At 33.0% G+C, this 19,781-nt stretch overlaps 1 protein-coding gene and 2 non-coding genes across 4 annotated transcripts; 1 reads left to right on the forward strand and 2 right to left on the reverse strand.

Moving 5' to 3' along the window:
* The first annotated feature begins 3,998 nt into the window (after window positions 1-3,998).
* On the forward strand, window positions 3,999-4,105 carry LOC131654312 (small nucleolar RNA R71). Its single transcript, XR_009299353.1, has one exon. It is a non-coding gene; the product is annotated as a small nucleolar RNA R71 (small nucleolar RNA).
* A 6,355-nt stretch (window positions 4,106-10,460) lies between these two features.
* TRNAR-UCU (transfer RNA arginine (anticodon UCU)) lies at window positions 10,461-10,532 on the reverse strand. Its single transcript has one exon. It is a non-coding gene; the product is annotated as a tRNA-Arg (tRNA).
* Window positions 10,533-16,845: 6,313 nt separating this feature from the next.
* LOC131651719 (UDP-glucose 6-dehydrogenase 4-like) lies at window positions 16,846-19,470 on the reverse strand. 2 transcript variants are annotated; one of them, XM_058921398.1, is made up of 2 exons: window positions 19,312-19,470; window positions 16,846-18,598 (listed from the first exon to the last, which is right to left on the reverse strand). In XM_058921398.1, the coding sequence occupies exon 2, from the start codon at window positions 18,582-18,584 to the stop codon at window positions 17,139-17,141; it is 1,446 nt and encodes a 481-aa protein (XP_058777381.1). In that variant the 5' UTR covers window positions 18,585-18,598; window positions 19,312-19,470; the 3' UTR covers window positions 16,846-17,138. The 2 variants fall into 2 exon arrangements, with proteins under 2 accessions (XP_058777381.1, XP_058777382.1); XM_058921399.1 differs by having other exon boundaries at window positions 19,236-19,452.
* Window positions 19,471-19,781: the final 311 nt, after the last annotated feature.

Consider the following 19,781-nt stretch of genomic DNA (forward strand, 5'->3'; position numbering starts at 1 on the left):
CAGCTGTAACTGGCTATCCAGATGGTAAACACGTGTTCACTATTCCTGGACAAGCGTGCGTGCAGTTGAGGGGACGTCTACTTAGGTAACTGTGCAAATCACGTCTTTTGTCTTTATTATCTCTCCTCATGTCACGTAACATTAAATGCTTTTCATCATTAACTCCCTTTCAGTTTTCTTTTTATATTCTTCAAACGTTTCTTTTCCCTCTTATATTTCTCTCACTTTGCATACAGTTTCTTTTTCGTTCTCTCTCTTTGCATTCATATCATAAACCCTAGCAGTTTCAAATATCTGCAAATCCATTGTCAAGCTCTGGGAATCAAGATAATGATCGGAAACAAAAGAGAAAGGCAACTGCTGAACCAGAGACCAAACCAAAAAGAGTAAGGATCACCTATGACCCTCTCAAAGTGTATCAACCCCTTGACGGTACCCCTCAATCACCTCCCTCTTCAAAGACCTCCACCACCTCTTCCTCCTCATTCATCCTCTCGGAACCACCTTCTTCACCATCTGACATCTCCTCTCCTTCAACCCTTCCATCAGATATTTCTTCATCTCTCTCACACCCTTTTCCCACCAGAACACCTAATCCCTATAGTATTGTTCTTCCCGACTCCAGGTTCACCGTCAACCCTCCAACTCCTACCACTCAATCATATCTGGAGCTTTTACATTCTGATGTAAATGGCTGGTTGGAGATTCTAGGTGCTGCTCACCTTAACCATCTGGATGAGTATGCTACAAACAACCTTTGGAATACCTTTCGTCAGGATTTTCTGGATAAGGCTACAGACACTCAGAAAAGGATTATGTCTGAAGCTCCTGGTGTTCGTGGTCTCCGGTTGGAAGTTGGTGAGAGCAGCCATCACCATTTCATCAGGAACAGAAGTGCTCTTGAAAGGAAGATACCAGCAGATGAGTTGGAAGAAGAAAATCTCTGCAGAGACATCGTGGTGTGGAGACCATGGTTTCCTGTGCTGACTGGAGATTTTCAGTGGCTGTTCAACTGGTTCAGAATGAACCCTTCTGAAAAAGCACCTCACATGGTCTTTCCAGTAGTGGTTTATCCTGCTGAAGTTGCTGGTCCTACTCGTCCAACAAACCTAGCAGCTATTCTTCAAGCGTTGGAAGATGGAACTTCTGAGCTGCCTGAACCAGAATATGCTAAGGCTACTTCTGAGTCAGACTCAGATGAGGAAATGGAAGATGCACAAGCTGAAGATCTCCCAGAAGATCACCCTGCTGAGATTGCTGTCCCTTTTGGCAGAAATTCAGGTGCCTCCTCTTCTGGTGAAACCTCAGCTCTGATGGAGACCTTGGAAACTCTTCATCAGAATCAAGCTATGCTGGCTTCTCGTTTGGACGCGCAAGAAGCAGCCAATGCTGAGTTTCGCTCCTTCATGGCAAGGCAAGCTACAAGCTCTGACGGGATTCATGATGTTCTGGCGCGGATTTTGCGTAGGCTAGGATCTTAGTCCTTTGGTCTTTGTAGTTTCTCTTTCCTTGTTGCATCTGTTTTCCTGCATTCCTCTCTTGTAATCTTTTTTGATTATCAATGAAAACTTTCCTTGATTTACATTCCAGTGATTTTATTTGTCGCTTTATTCATCTGAATCTTTTGAAATATTCTTTTTGATGTTATGACAAAAAGGGGGAGAAGATAAATGATAAATGATTTGATTAATCTATCAGTTGCTGGGTAAAGCTCCCACACATTTACTAACAAGAACTGCAAGTTCTATATGGTTTAAGTGTTTTGCAGGTATAAAGAAGTGAAGAGAATCTTCAAAGCAAACACAAGAAGCAAAACCATGGAAACTGAAGCAAGCTTAGTGCTGTCAAGCTTCAGAGATCAGAAGCACTGATAATAGAATTTGATCCATATTTGTCTATTTGATCTGACAAAATTCTATTTGCTCTGATACATTATTTTAGCCTATATGGCTCTGATACATATCATGTGTTCGAATATACATTTTATGTTCTGACTCGTTCATGCTGACTTTTGTCGTTTAGTTTTTGTTCTGTAACATTTCAGGATGTAGAGATGCTCAGATGATGCTCTGGTACATTCAACAATGTTCTGATACAAATCTAGCATGAAGTGATGTTGGTAGAAATTCAAGCTCTGAAGCTATCCGAGGGAAGCAGAAATCAGAAGCTGTGAATGTTCTAAAGATCCAGAAAACTCAAGTTCTGAAGCTGTCCTAAATGGAAGCAGAAATCAGAAGCTGTGAATGTTCAGAAGATCAAAGAAATTCAAGTTCTGAAGCTGTCCTAGATGGAAGCAGAAATCAGAAGCTGTGAATGTTCAGAAGATCAAAGAAATTCAAGTTCTGAAGCTGTCCTAGATGGAAGCAGGAATCAGAAGCTGTGAGTGTTCTAGGGATCTAAGGAAATTCTAGTTCTGAAGCTGTCCAATGGAAGCAGAAGTCAGAAGCTAGGGATTCTCTAAAGACAGAAGCTTATATGATCGTCTCTACCGAAATAATCAGGGAAGTCTTTTATTAAAGTTCTTCGAGTATTTATTTCAGGGGGAGATTATTTATCTCAGGGGGAGATTGTTAATCTCAGGGGGAGACATATTCATATGCTTATGCTATAGCTGTGTAATTTGTCTTTTGCCGTCTACTCTTTCTGATCGCAAATTCATATCATTTATATATGTTTTTTTGTCATCATCAAAAAGGGGGAGATTGTTAGAACAAGATTTGTTCTGATCAATTATCTTAGTTTTGATGATAACAATAATATGAATTTTGCTTAAGATAATATGGTACTCTAATCCAATGCAATTTCCTTTTCAGGAAATATATATAAATACGCATAATTCAGCGCTCAGAAGCTTTGTCTCAAAGGGTTCAGCATGCAACATCAGAACATGGTCTGGCAAGACATCAGAAGATGGTCGAAGCAGAATCAGAACATGGGTCTATGGAAGCATCAGAAGAACAAGAGAACAGAAGCACTGAAGTACTGATGGTATCACGCTCAGAAGCACTTCAAGGTCAGAAGATCAGAAGATGCTATGCACCAAGCTGTTTGACTCTGATGATATTCAAACGTTGTATTCACAAACATCAGATCAGAAGGAAGTACAAGTGGCAAGCTACGCTGACTGACAAAAGGAACGTTAAAAGCTATTAAAGGCTACGTCAGTAGACACAGCGTGAACAAGGCTCGAGGTAGTTGACAAAAGCGTATAACATTAAATGCGATGCTGTACGGAACACGCAAAGCATTAAATGCACTCAACGGTCATCTTCTCCAAACGCCTATAAATATGAAGTTCTGAAGTGAAGCAAGGTTAACGATTCTGCACCAAAACAACTCAAATCAACTTGCTTAAACTCTGTTCAAATCAAAGCTCAGAATCTTCATCTTCATCAAAGCTCACTACATTGCTGTTGTAATATATTAGTGAGATTAAGCTTAAACGTTAAGAGAAATATCACAGTTGTGATTATCGCTTTTAAGAAGCATTTGTAATACTCTTAGAATTGATTACATTAAGTTGTAAGGAACTAGAGTGATCGTGTGGATCAGAATACTCTAGGAAGTCTTAGAGGTTATCTAAGCAGGTTGTAACTAGAGTGATCGTGTGGATCAGTAGACTCTAGAAAAGTCTTAGAGGGTATCTAAGCAGTTGTTCCTGGAGTGATCAGTGTGTGATCAGAAGACTCTGGAAGACTTAGTTGCTGACTAAGTGGAGAACCATTGTAATCCGTGCGATTAGTGGATTAAATCCTCAGTTGAGGTAAATCATCTCTGCGGGGGTGGACTGGAGTAGTTTAGTTAACAACGAACCAGGATAAAAATAACTGTGCAATTTATTTTTATCTGTCAAGTTTTTAAAGCTACACTTATTCAAACCCCCCCTTTCTAAGTGTTTTTCTACCCTTCATAATGCTCCGCCAGCAGCGGCATCTATAGTCATTTTAGTGTTATATAAGAGACCACCATAGAAAGTATGGATGATCAGCCATGGTTCGAGTCCATGATGAGGGCATATTCTAAGCATGTCCTTGTAACGTTCCCAAGCTTCGAAGAGTGATTCGTTATCTTTCTGGGTAAATCCGTTGATTTGACCTCTAAGCATAGCAGTTTTGCTAGGCGGAAAATATCTCGCTAAGAATACTCTCTTCAATTCGTCCCACGTAGTTATGGAATTGGAAGGCAGGGATTGAAGCCACGCTCTCGCTCTATCTCTCAAGGAGAAAGGGAAAAGGCGTAATCGAATAGCTTCGGAACTAACGTTGTTGGCTTTGAGAGTGTCGGCGTATTGCACGAACACGGATAAATGGAGATTGGGGTCGTCTACAGGGCTTCCAGAGAATTGATTCTGTTGAACAGCTTGGACCAGTGAAGGTTTTAGTTCGAAATTGTTCGCTTCAATCGCAGGTGGTGCGATACTTGAATGCGGTTCAGCGCGCGAAGGAGCGGCATAGTCTCTAAGAGGACGAATAGCAGCCATCTCTAACTTCGGGGTAATTTGATTGATTTGATCAGTAAAAATCAATTCCTGATTAATCGGAATTTCTGCTACTTCGGGAAGATTGCGAGCTCGACGTTTGACGTTAATGAAACGTTCGATCTCGTTAATTCGTTGTATTAAGTCTCCTCCTTCTGAACGAGTATTTGGCATACAATCGTTCAAAAAGAAAGGGAAGAACTGTCCTAGTCTCTACGGTGTAACAGTGAGTTACGATATCGACTTAAATAGTCCCCGGCAACGGCGCCAAAAACTTGATCGCGACTTTACGTGTCTATAAATCTGATAACTGCAAGTGCACAGTCGTGTCGTGTAGTTTTAAAAGATATCGAATCCACAGGGACTATGAATCGATCTACCGTTATCTAAGGTTACTATGTAAAGCTAGGAGTACTAAAATTTCGATTGTTCCTAAGGGAAAGTGGTTGTGAGAAAATAAAGAATAATGATAAAAGACAGGTATTAGTATGTATTTCGTTTAACTAAAGGTAATCCGAAGGTCCATTGGCTTTTGCATAATTAAATTAAAAATCTTTACTAATTCCAATTGATTAAAAATCCTCGTCTCAAACTTTCGCTCTGTTGATTCAGACTACTATCCTAATCCTAATGTACGCTTTCGCCATCCCATTAGATTTTAGAAGAGCTTTTTGGAAACAATGTAATTAATAAAATGCCTATTTTACGAGGTTGTTATCTATTTAAATCTCCTAATCTCAAACTTTCGCTCTGTTGACTCGGAGCAAGCTAATAACCCTAACGTATGCTTTCGCCATCCCGCTCGAGTGTAAAAACAATTTTTGAAAATAAATAAGTTCCAATTAGTTTTAATACGCTTTCGCCATCCTTAAAACTAATGTCCTATGTCTACTATCCAGTTAAACACCTCAAACTTTCGCTCTATTGGTTTTAACCTTTGACCGTCTTAAGCCCTCAAACTTTCGCTCTATTGGTTTTAAGACTTACTAATTAAATTAGACATATAAACCAAAAATAAGTGATAATTAATAAAACATAATTTAAGCCAATTTATTTCGGATCCCTACGGTTAACTTACTTTACATACCGACACCTTTAGTAATTTAGCCAGACATATTAATATGGTTAAACATGCATAAATAAATTTGGTTCATATTAATAGGCATATTAATTGGCATATAATATATCATGCAATAATAATATAAATAAAGGCGGTAAATAATAAACCTGAATTAAAATAAATCTGAATTGAATTGAATCTTGAAGTACTCGAACTTCCACCACAGGTTGGCTGGATCGTTCTTCGGAATTTAAATGGCAGAAAATAAAAACAAGGAAATAAAACGATAAATCTAACGTAAGGCTAGATCTACGAAAAGTTCACAACAATTTCCAGTGTAGAAATCGTTGTGAGAAAATAAACGGTTAAATGAAAGCAGAATAAGGAAAAAGCAGTTCACGGTACAATTTTGGCAGCACTTCGTTGGCAGGAAATCGGACAGATTGAAGTGAAGTGACTGGTCCTATTTATAGGAGGGGCTTTGCAGTTGCTTTGCGTGAAAAGAGGAACTTCTGCAGACTGGGACGTGGAGACGTGCGTCTCCTATTCTTCAGGGAGACTTGAGACGTGCGTCTCAAGTGGAGAGAATTTAGGGAGGTGGAGACGTGCGTCTCCCTTTTTGCTGAGGTGGCAGAGACGTGCGTCTCTGCTTACTTGTGTGGCTTGGGCTGCTTTCCTTCGTGGGCTGGATTGCTTCATTGAGTCTTTGGGCCTCTTTTAGCACCCTTGGCCTTTAATTGCACTCCCTTTTTACTTCAGCACCCAATTTACGTCTTTTAGGCATAGAAAAGGGTCGTTTTGGCTCCATTTCTTCTCTTTTTCACAATTCGGCATAGTAAGAGTGTGAAACCTGAAACAAAGCAAAAACACGCGTAATATCATAATTAATTAACATAATAAACGGAAAATGCTATAAATATCTATGGATTTCAAGCTAAATATACGATATAAAATCATGTTATCAGATTCTTGATTGCCGTCTTTTCTTCATCCACAATACCTTTATACGGGAGATGTGCTTCGAAAGTGGCATTGAGCCATAGCTGCAATAACCAGAAGGGGCCATTGAAAATGAGAGATCATGTCTTGTAATTCTTGATGAGATCTATTGCTTCGCCAAGATTCTCATAAAGGAATCCTAGAATTAATTGGCTTAGGTTTAACTTTTTCCCATCATTTATCTAGTTAGCCATACACAGATATCTTTTTTCCACTTGGATGGACCTAGAGCAAAAAACACATCTCGAAAGCCAGAGTGCTAGAAATGCAATGTGTTCTTCATCTGTGACTTTAGTGGTCGTTTGGACATGGTATCTCTGGATAAAAGCAGTATAGGTGACTTTTACTTCGTTGAACTAGATGGTATCAGTATCCATGAAGTTAGGGTCGAAAACTTCCCCAGTTGGTCGAAGCCCTGTGATAGCGGCTATATCAAAGAGAGTGGGGGTAATCATTCCACAAGGAAGGTGGAACGTATTGTGAGAAGCATCCCAAAAATATACTGATGCTACTAACATGGTTTGGTTATATTCTAAGCCTGTTTTGGATAGTTGAATTAGATCATATATCCCTAATTCCTTCCAAAACGAAGCCTTTTTGCTTTCTACCTTAGTCAGCCAAGCATAATATAGGTCAGGATCCTTTGCTAAAGGGATTGATCTAAATACTTTTAGGAAGTTGGTTGCATAGTTCAACCTAATTTTCTCTAAAGCTATAGTGGTTTCAGTCGAATCATCATCTACATTGGCAGTTTCGGCTAAGAGTGGGTTGCCATCTTCATCTATTTGGTTCTTACTAAGCAAGGGCCTAGTATTATAATAGGCAGGGGAAAATTTACCCAGAGAAGGGTTATTTCCTCCAGGTAAAGGACCCATGAAGGCATGAGTTTTCCCAGAAAGTTCAAAAGGAATGATTACCTGAAAAGCGTAGATAGCACGAGTTTCTGCTGCGTTTGGGTCTGGAATGTGTTGTTGGTTCCCTATCTGTGTGGATGTTGAAGCTTTTGAACGGGTTGGGGAGCATTTGAAGAGGACGCCATGGATATGTTTGCTTCAAGAAATTAGGTTAAACCAAAGAAGGGTTTTTTTTATGATGGTCGCAGAAAGATGAAAGATGAAGTTATGTGAAGGAAAAAGGTTAAGTATTTAAAGGTTTAGTAGAAACCTTTTCAAATCTTTTGAATAAAGGTCAAAAGACACGCGGCAAGCGGTGATTTAATCCAACGGCAGTCGAACAGTTGTTAACCTTACTCCTAGTATATAGGAGCAATGATCACAAGTAATGACAAAACGTGGGAATGCAGGTTTTTGAAGAGACGTTTTTGAGAATGACAAGACATTTTGAAAGATGAGTCATAAATGAGTATGACGAGTCAGTTGTCTTGGAACTCTAAAAAATGAGTAAAACAAAATCTCATCATGACAAGAAACACCTATTTCTCTTGTTTTTCGAAACAGGCATTTATTGGGGGCAATTTGTTAGCTGAAGATTTCGTTTGAAGAAAGTATTCTTTGAAGAATTAGAGTTCGAAGAAGGATGGTTTCTGATGACCATTTCTGAGAATAAAAATGGCTCCTGATGGCCATGATTCAAGGATGTTGTTTAAGTTGAAGTAAAGATGATGGAAATCGAAGCTAATTCGAGACAAGTTGTCTTTTGGACTTAAGCGTTTTCTCGAAATACGAAGGGTACTGAAGCTTGGCGTGTTTCATAGCATTCTCGTTTTTTAATCACGTTGCCACGTATCGAAAGAGAATTCAGGCGGGAGGATTTGAATTTCGAAATAGTCTGTGTAACCGAACAAGGACAGATGGCGCCCCAGGGATTCGAAGCGTATGCATGTGAGCAACGTGGCATTTCGTTAGTGTAGGACCGTTAGGGTCGAAATTAGTATAAATAAGGGTCTTAATATCAGGATCCAGGGTGTTCATTTTGTACAAATCACTCACAAAATTACTCAAGTATCAAGTGTTAAGAGAAAGAGTTCGCTGAGAAATGTACGTATGACACCAACACCACTTTAAATACATTTGTATTTTTCTTTATTCAAGTATCTTTCCAATTTCTTTATCTTTCGTTTAATTTTCATTCTAAGCACTTTACATTCTTGTATTTTACATTTCTGCAATTTACATGCCTTTTACATTTCTGTCGAAGTTATATTTACATGTATAACAAGTTTATTTCACATGATTAGTCATACGATCACATCACAAACAAGTTTCGAAGCAAGAACCAACAAATATGAATCAAATTATATCAAAAGACAATTGTTTGACTATGTCCTAGGATCAATCTAGTCGATCCTGCGAGTAACTAAAGTATAAATTATAGTTTGGAAGACTAGCGGTTGTTTACCCGAAATCACCGTAAACACAACTGTAATTGAATTTGGTTTTACTTGTTTCACAACTCTTACACCATATAAGTAGGTCTGGTTTGATCACAAGTAACCATTAATTTCTTTATAATTTTCAAATGATAATGCATCCAAGATGTTTATTTCTACGATTTTGAATTGGGGTTTACTAATTTCACAACAGATTATCAGGATTGTGAGATTACATTGGTCATTCAGATATACGTAATTAACATTTAACTCAGGTATTGTCATTCAGATATACATATTTAACAAGCTCAAGAAGATAATCAAATGATGTGGCATACGTAATTAAATATTTGAATTGGGGTTTACTAAAGATTTGACTTCTATGAATGAAGAGAATGATAGTAGCGATGATGAAGATGTCGACTTTTTTAAGCCTATAAAAGAAGTGAAAAAGGTTAGTAGTCCTTATCTAACTTGCACTAATTGTATGTTATTGCTTTTGTAATTTTTTCAATGTTTATTTCCCCCTGTTTGTGTCGATTAAATATCAATATCGTAAATCTGCACTTGATAGATTTTAAAAATCACTTGATTTACCGAATTCACAGTATCTGCTTATTTGTTTATTTATTAAAAAAACCCATGTTTTCTTGTGTCTTTTCCAACTATAGCAAAATATGAGAGATGGACCAGATGACAGTATGGTCGATGGCTGAGGTATGTTCCAAGTGTGCCAAACTTATAAGCCAGAAATGGGATGAGAAAGATAAAGGGGAGATTCGCAACCGCCGTTTTGTGTCTGGAAATTTGGCAAAAGCTGCACACAAAAATGAACTGCAAAAACCTAATACTGAGGAGGATGATGAAAATGTCTATGGTGACACTAAAGATTTAAAAGCAAGAGAAAACAATGAAATTTATCAGAAAGATGCAGTAGCAACAACACATAGGGGAGTTGATTTAGAAGGTGAGGAGCGAAGGGTTAAGAAACTTGCTCGTCGTGCAAAATTTGATGCTGAATATCCTTTTTTTTCACTCTCATATACCTGTCTAAAATGAATGGTTGCATTTTACTTTCAAATATGGATATCCCTATCCCCCCTCCAAAAAAAAAAACTACATAGTACATAAGCCATTAGCTAACTCATTCCTACCCCTTTAACTTTTGCGTATTATGGGATTTTTTATATCAAAGCAATTGATATGATAACAATTAATTGGAATGTGAAACCACTGTTTTTTGCTTCTGTGACTTGTAACATTAAAAACACTTTGGTAGTATGAAAAGGCTCTATGTTTTCTTATCTAGGTTGATGCTACTAGAAGAGAATCAAATTGTCTTTCACTCAGGATAGTCATATATTACTAATATGACTAATTTAGTAAGAGTATTTTTTAAATTTCAGAAGCGTTTAGTAAGAATATTAAAAAAAATTAATAAGATCTATTTCTATTACGGCTACTTTATTTGAAATATTAAGCATTATATACGAATTCAATCAATATATATGCAATTGCAATAAATATGCAATTGCAATAAAGAATTCAATTAATATATATGCAATTGCAATAAAGAATTCAATATGTAAGAAATTTGCGTCCAATAGGATTTGAACCTATAACAAAGGTTTAGAAGACCTCTGTCCTATCCATTAGACAATGGACGCTTTTATTTTTTTTTCTTTCACTTTCACGACAATTTCGTGAAAAGTGAAAGAAAAAAGAATTCTATAAAATCTCTATCTATCTATAAAATATGTATCTATCAGAATATAGAAATGATAATTATTATAAATAGAATAAGACTGAATCATTCAAATTGTTGACTATTGACTATTCTATTCATAACTCAAACTAAAGAAATAAATTTATTAAATAAAAGAGAGAATATATAGAGAAATAGAATATAAGCGGGTAGCGGGAATCGAACCCGCATCGTTAGCTTGGAAGGCTAAGGGTTATAGTCGACGTTTATGAAAATACATCTCTAATTCAAAACCGAACGTGAAACTTTTGTTTCATTCAGCTCCTTTACAGAATATTTTAAGAGAGAGATGGAATACATTAAAAAATGACCCATAACATCTATGTCAGCCTTTCGGTATGAATACAATTAACGTTGCTTTTTAGATGATCCCTATAGAAAAGGAGTATTCGAACAATCTCTTTTTTCTAGTTACTTCGTTCTCTATTTCTATTTCATAGAATCTTTAGGAAAATAATAAAATTTCCGTCGAGCTAAAAAGATTTGTTGATGTTTCTAGTAAACTAAAAAAATCGTTTCAAAGCTATTTGGCTTCAATCTCTCCTATACAAAACAAATAATAAAAAAATTGGAAGATTTAGTTACGATTGGAAACAAATTTTATCTATCTTTTTCCCTGGATCCTTTAACTTATATTGAAATTTGGGATTCTTGATCCAATTGCAAAAACTTATGTTTCATAATTTTAGAATTGATTCTAAAATGTATACAAATTACGATAATGTATATTATTCCTCGAATTGTTTGTTAAGAGGTATAAAGGATTAAATCCCTTTAAGTAAGAAATAAAGTTTTTGATCGTGATATGAATCACGCAAGCAACCCCTTAACTATTAAGAGATCGATAGAACTAGGGCTGGAAATGAGTCGAGTCGAGTCGAACTCACCCCAGCTCAGTTCAACTCGTGAACAATTGGACGAATTTGAGTTCGAGTTCGAGTTCATAACGAACTTCTTTTTCAACTCAAACTCGAGTCGTTAAGAATTGACCGAGTTCGAGTTCGAGTTTATCACGAACTTTTTTTCCAACTCAAACTCGACTTGTTAAAAGTTCACGAACATCTCGGTTTGACTCGTTAGGTTTATCTTGTTAGGTTCAACTCGCTTATTCCATAGACTTAAAAGTAATTTTTTAAAGACTATTTTTTTATATATATTTTTTATATTTTAAATTAATATTTTTTAAATAAAAATATAGAAATAAAATAAAAGTTAGAAGATTGGAATTTATACAATGTTAATTTTATTTGTAGAAATATTTTGTTAACTTGAGAATATAAGTTATCAATAAAACCATTAGATTCAAATAAAATATGATACTAACATTCAGAGCAAATCTTTAAACCTACTCTTAAAGACAATATAATCTATCTCATATATAATCGAATTGACTCATGAACCTAACGAGTCGAACTATGCATAGTTCATGTTCAGCTCATTTAGTTAACGAATTCAGTTTTTAACTCATACTCAACTCATTTGGTTCATGAACCTAACTCAACAATTTAATTTTCGAATCGAGTTTCGAACTATTTTCGAGTTAATTTGGTTCATTGTCAACCCTAGATAGAACAAATCACACTTTTACCACTAAACTATACCTGCTACAATACTATTATTGTATATAAAAGGATCTTTTGTCGAACAAGGGAATCAGTCATAATTATGAAATAGGTGCAGAATTTCCTGATAAATAGAGTGTTCACATGTTTCGTAAAGGGCCCCCTAATGAAATTTAGAAAAGGGGGCGAATCTCATTTTTGGATTTTGTTGAAGGTATTTTGCCAGATAGATCTCGACAAAATTACTAAACTCAATTCATAATACAAAAATGAATATATATATATATATATATATATATATATAAAATAATCGTTAAAAATAATAAGTCATTAAATGTGAAAAGAGAAAACTATTCCTTATTCTTTTTAACCATTAGATTGAAAAGAATTAATGGTCAAGATGTGGAGTAAGTTATTATAACTTACTCTTGGAGTCAATATAACCCTCCTCTATATATATATATATATATATATATATATATATATATATATATATATATATATATATATATATATATATATAACCATAAATAAAATAAATCTTCTAGATTTATTGATCATTTTTCTTTAAATAAAAATTTGAAAAAAACTATGGATGTTAATAATAAGGGAGAGTTTACATATTTAATACAATATTAAATAATTTAATTATTTATTTAATATAATAATAAATATTAAAAAAGTTGTCTTAATTGTGAAAAATACTAAAATTAATTATATATAATACCAAATATTTGATATAATACAATACCATATATATATATATATATATATATATATATATATATATATATATATATATATATATATATATATATATATATATATATATATATATGGGACGACTCAAGTGAGAACAGCTGGTTATTATGAGAAATGAGAACAATGAATCACGACCATTAAATTTTGATTTGTTGATTTTAATGGACTAGATTGATTTCTATTTCTATGATCCTTAATATTTATTTTAAACCAACATAGAAAGAGAAACCAATCCAGTCCATTAAAATCAAAAAATTAAAATTTAATGGTCGTGATTCATTGTTCTCATTTCTCATAATAACCAAATGTTCTCACTTGAGTCGTCCCCATATATATATATATATATATATATATATATATATATATATATATATATATATATATATATATATATATATATATATATATATATATATATATATATATATATATCAAAAACCTATATATCCAAGAACATTAATTTATTTATCAAAATATTGAATATTATCAAGAAGTTACTTATCAAAATATTGAATATTATTAAGAAGTTACTTATCAAAATATTGAATATTAACGGGAACATAGAGTTAGTGATCAAAATATAGAATATTAACGGGAATATGAAGTTACTGATCAAAATATTTAATGTTAACAAGAACATGAAATTACTGATGAAAATATTAAATATTAACGAAAACATAAAATTACCGATCAAAATATTGAATAATAACTGAAACATTAAGTTACTGATCAAAATATTGAATATTAAATAACAATTTTACTATTAGTTTAAATATTTTGGTTAAATAATTTCATTTTTCTTTCATTTTAATTTTATAATATTTTGGGAACAAATGCGCGTATCATACCAGTATCCGTGCAAATACACGAGTATTTAATATTAACGGTAACATGAAATTACTGATAAAAATATTGAATATTAACGAAAATATTTAGTTACTGATCAAAATATTGAACATTAACGGAAACATGAAGTTACTGATCAAATTATTGAATATTAACAGGAACATGAAATTACTTATCAAAATATTGAATATTAACAAGAACACGGAGTTACTAATCAAAATAATGAATATTAACGGAAAAATGAAGTTACTTATTAAAATATTGAATATTAACGGGTGCACAAAGTTACTGATCAAAATTTTGAATATTAACGAAAGTATTAAGTTACTCATCAAGTTTTTTAATATTAACTGAAACAAATTTGGAACAAACGGAAACACGAAGTTACTGATCAAAATAATGAATATTAACAAAAACATGAAGGTATTTATCAAAATATTGAATATTAACGAGAACATGAAGTTACTGAACAAAGTATTGAATATTAACGTAAACATTAAGTTACTTATCAAAATTTTGAATATTAACAAATTTTGAATATTAACGGGAACACGAAGTTACTGATCAAAATAATGAATATTAACGCGAAAACGGAGTTATTGACAAAATATTGAATATTAACGGGAACACAAAGTTACTGATCGAAATTTTGAATATTAACAAAAACATTAAGTTACTGATGAATTTTTTTTAATATTAACGGGAACAAATTTGAAATATTAACGGTAACAAAAAGTTATTGATCAAAATAATGAATATTAACGGGAACACGGGATTATCGATTAAAATAATAAATATTAACGAGAACATGAAATTACTAATCAAAATATTGAACGAAATGGATCATAATAATAATTACATAAAAAAAATTCTGTAAAAAAATACAATATTGGTCAAAATAAGCGTGTCCGAATGGATACTCGTGCGGACGCTTATAATTTTGCTACAAAATATATATTCTATTCTTTATCAATTTTATTTTTAATTTTATTATATATCTTTACCGAACAAACAAAATGCATAATAATAATAATAATAATAATAATAATAATAATAATAATAATAATAATAATAATAATAAATTACATCAAAATACTAAAGGATGTCAAGTTTAACTTGTAGGATGTTAGGTAGATTCCTCTCCCTACCCACCGACAAGAAATATAAAACCCAGGTGCTGTAGATGCTTGTATTATACATATATTTTTCGAAAACACTTTTTAGAAGAAAAAGACTTCCAAAGTCCAAACAAATTATAAAAAACAAGGGTTGCTCCATTTTATTTGAAACTAGTAAGATACCCGTGCTTCCGCACGGGTAAATTTATTTAATATTGTATGAAATTAATTAGATACATATAAATTTTTAATAAATGATTTAAATACAAATGAAAAATATTATATAAATTTAATTATATTAAATAATTATATAAAAAAAGAATCTGGAAGATGAAGATAAAAAAATGAAATTTTAACATTTAAAAATAAAAATTATCTCTCAATTTATATTAATTGTTGATTAAAATAAAATAGATACTTTGTTGATAATGATCCGTGAAATAAAAAATTTATTTGATCCGATATAAAATATATTTAAATACAAATGTAAAATGAACAATAATCATATGAATTTAATTGTATTAAATAATCTTTAAAAAAAACGTGAAATGAAGAAAAGAAAAAAAATTTAAAAATAAGGATATTATCTCTCTAATAAAAACAATGATTGATTAAAATAAAATAAGTATTATGTTGATAGTGACCCGTGATATTACAATATTTTTAATTTTATTTTTATTAAAAAATAAATTATTTTTTAGAGTTGATACATAAATAGAGAAAAAAATTAAAATGAAAGTAAGAAAATTTGAGAGAAATTTGAAATTTTAATTAAGAAAGAGAAAGTGTGTAATGATCGATTAAAAATAAATTAAATATTAAATTGATAGTGACCCGTGAGATAAATAAATATTTAATTTTATTAAAGTTAAAAAAAATAGATTATTAATAATTTTTGTGATTAAATGAAAAAAAAATTAAAATAAAAGTAAGAAAATGTGGAAAAATGAAATGTGAAAGAAATTTGAAAATTTAAGTAAGAGAGAGAAGAAGTGTGTTGGGGAGAAAAAGTTGGTTATTAAAAAGTTAAAAAATTGGACCAATGAGAGGCTGACAATTGGCGTTTGGTTATTGAAAGGTTGAAAAAATGATATGTGATTTTGTTAGTTACTGAATTGCTCTTTTTTGTTTGTAAAGAAATTTTTAACTAAGGATATAATAGTCAAATTGGTCAATAACTTTTAACTAAGGATATAATAGTCAAATTGGTCAATCTTTTATTAATTGTTTGTATTAATTGTTTGTATAGTAGAAGTTCTCACTGTATAAATAAAATGAAAATTGTTTTTTTTTTTTAATAAGGTGAATCTAACCTACAGACCCATACATTAATTTTTGAAACAATTGCTAATTAAATTGAAAAATATATTAATTTCTAAATAAATTGAAAAATATATTGATTAGATATATTAATTGTTTAAAAAATTTATAAAAAAATAATTTTACTTATTATAATGACAGAATTATAATGAAAGAAAGCTACAAACTGTTTGTGGAGTGTCCAGACAATTTTGAGGAGTTATACCGAACAGATCTTAATCTTAACCCCGGTAGTTCTAGAGTAGTTTTTTTTTGTAGTTTTCCTTTTTCTGGGCTCTTAGCCCTCTTTTCAATAAAATAATAATAATAATAATAATAATAATAATAATAATAATAATAATAATAATAATAATAATAATAATAATAATAATAATGACGGGGTGAAATACTAGTAAATGTAATTATGAGTTTAACTAAAATATATTATTTTCCCTATCATCTTGAGAGAATTTAAAAGCAACATCGAATGTTTTTAATAAATTACTTGCATCAACTGATAACTGATTAATCTATATACTGCACTTTCAAAGCAAGAGTACCTGAATAACAGTTAGAAGAGAATATAAAAATATTGCATCCTATATAAAAATAACAAGACAAACTCAACTAAAAGAAATGATATTCATTGTATAGAATTCCCTTCACCATCAATTTATTACATTAAACCATGTCGAAAAATAAGGATATTTAGTTAGCTAAGGAGACAATAGTAATATTTGGGCTTTATCTCTAACTTGCCACCAAAATCTCATCAAAATCAAAGTAACATGAAAGAAAGAAAATAACAGCAACAGAAATATATCTAAACTATAAGAATAATAGCAATGCATCTTCCTTTCTGAAAAATACCAACAAATTCAGCATCCCTAAATGCAAATCCATTTTGTGATTCTCTCTTCTTTAAGCCACTGCAGGCATGTCCTTGAGCCAAGCATCTAATGGTTTTCCAATGGAGTAAACAATGAAACCAATTTCCCTGAGCTTTTTAACATCAACAACATTCCTTCCATCAAAGAGAAATGCAGGCTTCTGCATGTTGTTGAAAACTTTTTGGTAATCAAGGTTCTTGAACTCATCCCACTCAGTCATAATGCAAATACCATGTGCGTCCTTTAACGCCTCATAGGCGTCCCAAACCACAGAAACTTGTTTGTTGGAAGTTGTTGGGCTTGTTGGTTGAAGATGAGCAGGGTGATCCCAATCAAATTTCTTCATTGCCAAATCCCTCAAGATTTGCTCTTCAGAAACTTGAGGATCATATATGCTCAACTTAGCCTTGTCTCCTAATAAACCCTTGCACACGTCAATCGCAGGAGTCTCCCTAGTGTCACCGGTGTCCTTCTTGAAGGCAAAGCCCAAAACAGCAATCTTTTTTCCTGACACCGTGTTGAACATGGAAGAAACAACTCGGTTCACGAATCTAGCTTTCTGGTAGTCATTCACCTTAATGACCTGTTTCCAATAGTTAGCAACCTCGGGAAGGCCATTGCACTCGCAGATATAGACCAAGTTCAGAATATCCTTCTGAAAGCATGATCCACCAAAACCAACACTAGCATTCAAGAACTTAGGTCCGATTCTCGAATCAGTGCCGATCGAGTGAGAAACCTGAGCAACATCAGCACCGGTTGCCTCGCATAGCGCAGACATGGCGTTCACAGAGGAGATTCTCTGTGCCAGGAAAGCATTAGCAGCAAGCTTCGAGAGTTCAGCAGACCACAAATTGGTGCAAAGGATTCGATCCAAGGGGACCCAATGAGCATAAACATCTCTCAAAGTATGGATAGCCTTTTGACCTTCAGGAGTTTCCCTACCTCCGATAAGCACACGATCCGGATTAAACAAATCTTTGATGGCTGTACCCTCTGCAAGAAACTCAGGGTTAGACAAAATTGTGAAATTAATACCCTTCCTATTATGAGTCAAAATCCTCTCAATTGCCTCGGCTGTTTTAACCGGAACAGTTGATTTCTCAACAACAATTTTATCAGATTTCGAAACATCAGCAATCATCCTAGCAGCACTCTCCCAGTAAGTGAGATCAGCTGCCTTGCCAGCTCCAAGACCCTGAGTCTTTGTAGGAGTATTCACCGACACAAAAACAATATCGGCCTCAGCAACATGCTTCTCAACATCAGTGCTGAAGAAAAGGTTCCTTCCTCTGCACTCCTTCACCACATCATCAAGACCAGGCTCATATATAGGTAGATGCTCACTGTTCCAAGCATTGATTCTCGGCGCGGCAATGTCCACCACAGCTACCTCCACCTCAGGACACTTCAAAGCAATCACAGCCATTGTTGGACCACCAACATAGCCAGCTCCAATGCAGCAAATCTTCACCATTTTTTCTTAGCAACCTGTTATTACAACACAAACAATCAAATCTCAAAATCAACACACAACTTTTTCTAAACCAAATTAAAAGATCTAAATCATAAGCTCAGAAGCACCGGCACCTCTGGAAAAAAAAGTGTTACCCAACAGTTATAACTACGTTTAATTTATTATTTTTTTCAAATTACAAATATAGATCAACGTATCAATGTCGGTGCCGTGTCGGTGCTTCATAGGACACAAGTACAATCACATTGAGAACGAGATCTATAATTTCCATGAAAAAATTCTCACAGATCCAGAGGAAACTACTCGAATAAAATACAAAATGTTTAAATAAAAACGACTAAAACGTTCAACTGAATCATCATTCTCTGTTTCTTCACATGCAAACACAAACACACACAAAAATTCAAAAATTACGAAAATTCCAAATCACGTCATTAAATAATCAAATATCAGATCTAACAACAAATCATTCAATAAAGCCAAAAAAACAGATCCACCATTAACAATTCAACCGAATCACACACACAAAATCAAAAAAATAAAATAAAAATAGATAGAACATATAATGTGATCGATTAATCAAACTTAAGAACGAAACAGAAACTGTAACAGAAACCAGAATGCGATATCGAGAGAGAAAAACTCACTCACTTGCAAACTAGAGAAGCAAATCAGAGAGAAAAAGAAGAACGAAGAAGTGAAATTATACGAAGAAATGACGAGTTACCTTAGTTAAGGAGAGGTTGAGAACGAAAGAAGGAAGAGAGATCTGAGGGGAAAGAAGTAGAAGAAATCAGAGGATGAGAATTGAAAGAAGACGCGTCGCAATTTATATAGGAGTTAAGAGAGTTTGAGATTGCGTCACCATCATTAGTCGTTCGAAAAATAAAATAAAGGAAGAGTGAGTGAGTAATCCATTTTTAATAGGCATAGTTTTCTTTTCTTCGCTAAAACATTACTTCTAGATCAACGATCGGGTGAATAACACGTTTTTTTCTTTTCTTTTTATGTGTATTTTTTTCTTCCCTTTTCCTATCTTTTAAGTTAACCATTCTGAACTAATTATTTTAGTTTAATAATAAAAAACTAATATAATTTATTTTATTGTGTCTTAAATACAAGTAATGACACAAATGTATTTTATTTAAATTTAGTTCAAATACATTTGGTATTTATTTCTTTAAATAAAAAATGAAA

Source organism: Vicia villosa, linkage group LG2 (assembly GCF_029867415.1).
Source record: "Vicia villosa cultivar HV-30 ecotype Madison, WI linkage group LG2, Vvil1.0, whole genome shotgun sequence".
Lineage (NCBI taxonomy): Eukaryota > Viridiplantae > Streptophyta > Magnoliopsida > Fabales > Fabaceae > Vicia > Vicia villosa.